At 34.7% G+C, this 6,261-nt stretch overlaps 1 protein-coding gene across 1 annotated transcript; it reads right to left on the bottom strand.

Moving 5' to 3' along the window:
• Positions 1-248: 248 nt before the first annotated feature.
• On the bottom strand, positions 249-3,440 carry LOC132800543 (receptor-like protein EIX2). The gene has a single exon (XM_060814483.1). It carries the CDS (start codon positions 3,363-3,365, stop codon positions 249-251), a length of 3,117 nt encoding a protein of 1,038 aa, XP_060670466.1. The 5' UTR covers positions 3,366-3,440.
• Between the last annotated feature and the right edge of the window lie 2,821 nt (positions 3,441-6,261).

The raw sequence follows: 6,261 nt of genomic DNA, 5'->3' as shown, positions 1-6,261 counted from the left end.
GATGGGAAGTACATTTTCAAATAAACGTAATATTATTTCGAAATGAAATAATAGTTCATAGATGAGAAGCACATTTTCAAATAAACGTAATACTATTTCGAAAGGAAACTATAGAAAAACTATTGAGTGAAATGGGATCTTGACAAGTAAAATGAATTGACATAAACCAGTAACAAAGACATAAACCAGTAACAAAGAAAGCGGGGTATACATTTCAAGATAACTAAGTGAAGAAAGAAAACAGACTGTCATCTTCTTTGGTTACTCCCTCGATTCCTCTGCTGTCTGGTTCTGTATTTCAACCACAGATATAGTATTCTATCTAAAACTCTCTCAACAGCATCGAAGTAGGCTACGCTCCAAGACCTTTTCATCGTGATTACCAGATAAGGAACAAGAATTCCCGCTGCAAATCCCAATCCAATGCTCAAGCAAAACCATTGGTCAACAAAGCTGTCACCACTTGTATTAGCCTTTGGAGTAGTCAATCCCTTTTCTGGATCATCATCATCATCATCATCATCATCACTTGGACATTTTACATCAAGTGGAATGCCACAAAGGCCAGTGTTTCCAGCAAAAGAAGGTGCATCAAAAGTTGACATGTGATCTGTATAAGGGATCCTACCAGAGAAGTTATTGTTTGACAAATTAAGGAACCCCAAAAATGAGAGTGATTCCAAAGTTTGAGGAATAGCACCTGAGAACTTATTACTTGAGAGATCAAGTGATGACAATTGCTCCAACTTTGAAATGCTTTCGGGAATGTGTCCGCTGATATGGTTTCTGGACAAGTTCAGAAACACCAAACCTGACAATTTTGTTATCTCTCTTGGAAGATCTCCACTCAAATTATTTCCTGAGAGATCTATGCCAACTAAAAGGGAGAGGATCTTGCTGAAACGCTGAGACTGGTCTTTCAGAGTTACAACAAAGTTTTCTTTATAATAGGTAGTCCCATACATCCCATAAAGCAGATAATGGTTTATGATTTGCTCCTGTTTCAGAGCTTCGAAATCTCCAAAACTAGCTGGAATGCTGCCATGGAACTGATTTCTTGCCAGGTCCAAAATTTGTATCGAACTTAAATTTGATAGCACTGGTGGAAGTTCTCCTGAAAATGCATTGGCTCTCAAGCTAAGAATTCTCAGTCTTTCGAAACCTTTCCCAATCCATGGTGGAATTCTACCAATTAATCTGTTGTTTCCAAGATCCAGTGTTTCCAAACTTGCTAAGTTCTGGAAAGATGACGGGATCACTCCGGAGAACTTATTGTCATTTAGGTGCAATGTTTGAAGCAAACTTAGGTAACCTTTGATGGCAGGGATTTTTCCAGACAAATTGTTGTTACTCAGGTCTAGTGCTATAATATAAAAACAGTTGGCAAAGCTTGATGGAATGCTTCCTGTTAAGTTGTTATTAGAAAGATCAATGACTTGAAGACCAGGATTGTTACCTATGGAAGCTGGGATTTCTCCATTTATCTGGTTTCCAGAAATAGAGAGGTAAACCAAGGAACCACTTATGTTATCTGGAATAATACCAGAAAATTTATTTTTGGAGACATCAAGAAAGTAAATTTTGCCGGCTGAAAGAGGAATGGACCCTTTGAAGAGGTTTGAGCTGAAATCAACCCCTGCATTTGAAGCTAAGTTTAGTGGACTTGGTAGACGACCTTCTAACAGATTATAAGAAACATTCAACCATGAAAGGCTAGAGGAATGTTCCCAAAACCAGTTGGGTATGGAGCCAGAAATGTTAGCATCTGAGAAATCCAAAGTTCTGACTTGCTTTTGTGACTTAAGCCACGCAGGAAATGAAGGACCCAAATGGCATGAATGCATATCAAGATACCAGAGTTGGAATGGGGGAACCCAACTGGAACTGATATTCACGGTGAAAGAGTTTGAAGATAGGGACAAACGGTATAGCTTAGCTAGCTTTGAAAAATGTGTTTCAGTAACTATACCCATCAAATGATTGGAAGAAACATCGAGAGAAGACAAATCAGGAAGTTGTCCCAAACTTTCTGGCAAAGTTCCGTTTAGCTCATTCCTTGATAGATTAAGACCAACGAGAGTCTTGAGCTGACTAAGCCATTGTGGTAATTTACCAACCAAGTGATTTTGTGACAAGTCCAAGTTTAACAGACTAGCCAGTGGCCTTTTAGAAAGGCAATTTTTTATTCCTTCAAGGAATTCAGGTAAAGTTCCATTCAAGTTATTACCCGACATTAAGAAATCCATCAGGTTGCAGAGTTTGCCAATAGAGCTTGGAATCTCACCCTCAACATTATTGGAACCAAGATTCAAGTGGGTGAGAAATGTCATGTTTCCAATGGAAGCAGGAAGATTCCCATGTAGTTTATTCCCCCCTAAATCGAGAACTCTTATCTTCTCCCATCTTCCTCTAAGCAATTGGCAGCAACTTGCTGTAAGATTGTAGTTACTACCAAGAATTAAACTTTGCAAATTAGGAAGGTTGCTAAAACCGAGTGGGACTCTTCCAAAGAAGTTATTTAAGGTTATATCAAAAGCAACAAGGCTAGTAACATTGACAAGACAATTAGGTATTTTTGAATTCAAATTGTTGTAACTGAGATTTAGGACAGCAAGAGAAGTTAAATTTACAGAGATGAGAGGTGGAATGGTACCAGATAAACTACAATCAGATAGATGCAACTCAGTTAAGAATGGGAGCTTGGTCAGGGACTTTATCCAGTTTGATCCTACCTCTGAAAGATCAACTTCATTCATCACAAGATGCTTTAGAGAGACAAGACCTTTTACCCATGCAAGATTATCAACAAGTAAACTCAAAGACTCGAGATCAAGATACTGCAAGCTAGACAAGTTTCCTAAATTTGGAGGAACTGAACCACTAAACCCAGCATTTGAGAGGTTTAGATATTGCAAATTTTTAAAAGATCCAAAAAATTCAGGAATTGGGTGGTCATCGAATGTGTTGAAACTCAAGTCCAAATGCCTTAAGGACTTCAGTTTTGTTAATGAAGGTCTAATTTCCCCACTGAAGCTCCCGAGTTCATACCTGACAGAAGAATCAAAATCTTGCAGATGAGGATTATGAAGATCAACTGCAATAACAGCTCCAGTAGTGTTCTCACAGCTTATTCCCCGCCATTGACAGCAGTTTCTTGCCTTCCATGAAGAAAGCCAGTTTTCAGGATCATGAAGACCGTTCTTGAAGTCAATTAGAGCTTCTCGGTCTGACTTCAAGCAATTTATCGCCTCAGCATCAGTGTTGGGAAGAAATTCACCTATAATTGAAAGGCAGAAAATCAGTAGCATTAGTGGGAGACCTGTAATTGTTTCCATCATAGGTAAAACCTTTATGCAAGAAACCATAAACAAAAATTCAAGAGTATAAGTTTTGTTCTAGTGAAGAGGAATAAGAAACTTTGCATTCAAAGCATGCAAAAGTGGTCGTATTTATTCTTGAAAAAGTTAGTGCTGATTAATAATATAAAATTGCTAAATGGACCGTCTTGGTTCAGCATTACACGGTGATAACAAATGGTATAGACTCATTACCGAATTTGGAGACAAGCAGGTTGAATTTTCAAGCCAATGAGGAAACCACTGAGAAAAAGCTCTCTCGGTGAGTGATCTCTCAAGCTTTTAATCAGAAAATAATAAACTATAGGCAAAATGACTACAATCAAATCTATATTACTTCTTTAACGCAGATACTAATGATCATCAGCTTCTTTTTTCCAAATTTGTTGCCATTTATTCGACAAAAAGCTTACTTTAATGGTGACATTTTGCATATAGTTGAAATTAGTTGCATCATTTATACATTTTGATTCTTCAAACCAGCTTTTTCTCTCTTTATATCTCTGTAAACAGAATAGATTTGGAAAGCCTCACTGAGTGATTTAGTGGAAGAAAACAGACACAGCTTATGATTAAAACAAAGGGCAAATAGAAGGAACCTTTAAAGCATTCTATAGTAGGATTTTTGCCTTTCAACACTGAAGTCTAAGATATAATATAAACTAAAGTAGGTTTCATTCAAATGTTTTCTCATTGCCAATGTGAAAAATTAAATCCAACACTCAAGCTGTCTCTCTGTTAGGAAACCACAAATAAAATGCCATGTGATAATGCTATTGTTGTGTACCTGATATTGATGTAAATTTTTTTATTCTTATGTAGTTCTTTGCCTGATTTTATGCAGAAAACAATAAACTCTAAAAAAATGGTTACAATGAGAAGTCCATGTTAATTGTTTAATAAGGTAATAATGAAGATCAGCTTCAATTTTCCAAAATTTGTTGCAATTTATTCCAGAAAGCCGGCTTACTTTAATAAGGAGATTCCACAGAGTGTTTTAGTGGGAGAAAAAACTGTACAGCATTTGATTAAAAGAGTAAATAGATGTATCCTTTAAAGCCTGCTATATTTTATAGTATGATATTTGAAAAGTGTTGTTTAATAATGACATTTGGAACAATAGTTTGATTATGTTGCATCCTTAGATTTTGATTGTTCAAACCTGGTTTCTCTCTTTTTTTTCTCTGCAAATTTTAAAATTTGCTTTCTTTTGATTTTCTGCAAACTTTGTGTGTTCTTTACTCTCTCTCTCTCTCTCTCTCTCTCTCTCTCTCTCTTAATTTTAAACTTTTTTTCCAACCTCTTTCGCTTGGTTTAAACATCAATCATATTAACTGTAGTTTTCTTTGTAGTACAAATCAAAAAATAAAAAAATAAAAAAAAATGGATAAAGAAATCAAATACCAAATCTTCTATCATGGAAATACCATTTCTATTACTTTTGGTAACAAGATCCATATCAAATAGAAGAGCTTAGGAAAGCCACAGTTAAAGCCATGATAATGTAACGCTAATCATTCATTTTTCCCATCGGATTTTTCAGTCTCAAAATAAAATATAGTTAAAAACTGTTCAAATGTATGGAAATTACTTATAGGTATAAAGGAAAGCAATGCATGCCTTTTCACATTATCTATTCATATAACAGATTTCTTCATGATATTATTTCTACAAGTAGGAAAAAAAGCTTTTCTTTTTTATTTTAAGGCTATATACTTCACTTGTAAATAGCGATCTCTGCAAGTTGTCCGTTAAATTGATATTCTACGTTTCAACCAATCAGTCATGATCTTTTCTCTACAGCTTCAATATAAAATGGAGACATGTTTCCCTTCGACATTGCAATCATGCATGATGAAATTCATGGGAATCTAGTATTGCAAACTTGATGAAAGTTGATCATTCTCTAATATTTTTTTAAAAGTGCATTTATTATTGTACATATATAGTCAAATAGAGAGTGACCCTCAAGGCAACTAAGTCTCTATAGCAAGTTAGAGATAAAGCGCAATTTTCTCTACCTGATATTGATATACGAATTTCTTTCTTCTTAGCTTTCTTTATGGCGGACAATATTAAACTTTAACAACCATCAGCTTGATTTTTTTTTTTTTTTTCTTCCAAAAGTTTAGAAATTTATTCCACAAAAAGCTTTCTTTAATGTTGACATTTGAAATAATAGTTTGAATTTGTTGCATCCTTACCATTTGATTCTTCAAACCTGCTTTCTCTCTTTTCTTGGTCTGCAAATTTTTAAATGTTCTCTCTTTTGATTTTCTGCGAACTTTTGGTTCTACGTATTCTCTCTCTCTCTCTCTCTCCCCCCCCTCTCTCTTTTCTTTCCCTTTGTTCTTTGTTCCAAGTTTAATTTTCTGCAAACTTGGTTCATACTGTAGTTTTATTTATAGTACAAATTAAAAAATAAAGAAAAAGAATTCATAAAAAATTAAAAACCAAATTTTCTACCATAGAAATGCCACTTCTGTTACACTAGTGGACAAGATCCATATCAAATAGTAGATATTAGGAATACCCCGACATAGTTTTGTGGTCCATCCTATAAAGAAATTTCACGAATCCCATAGATAAAAAATACACTAACTTAAGCACCCTTTATTTATTTAAATCTCAAATTCTTTTGCATTTAATTGAGGGGTCTTTCCAATCAAATTTTACTTGTATATTTCTCATTCACATTCTTTTCCATTGTTCTCTAATTGTGTTTTCTTAATACCACAAAGCAAAACAAAATAAGAGTTTCCCACTGCAAAATAGAAATTTGACAAAGTGGATATGCTTTCTAATGATTTGAACGAGTTTCATCCACCTGCAAGTATTAAGCGGATTTGAGCAGAGCTCTCTTCTTTACTATCAAATTCTGAAACATATTATAAAATCAAAAACT

The sequence above is a fragment of the Ziziphus jujuba genome, chromosome 2 (assembly GCF_031755915.1).
Source record: "Ziziphus jujuba cultivar Dongzao chromosome 2, ASM3175591v1".
NCBI classification, from domain to species: domain Eukaryota; kingdom Viridiplantae; phylum Streptophyta; class Magnoliopsida; order Rosales; family Rhamnaceae; genus Ziziphus; species Ziziphus jujuba.
The sequence above is the reverse complement of the archived record's forward strand: the minus strand, read 5'-3'. Positions and strand labels throughout refer to the sequence as shown.

What these genes read in the sequence shown, in the direction of transcription:
- LOC132800543 (XM_060814483.1), bottom strand. Translation starts at nt 3,365, where the DNA reads ATGGTTTCTTGCATAAAGGTTTTACCTATGATGGAAACAATTACAGGT.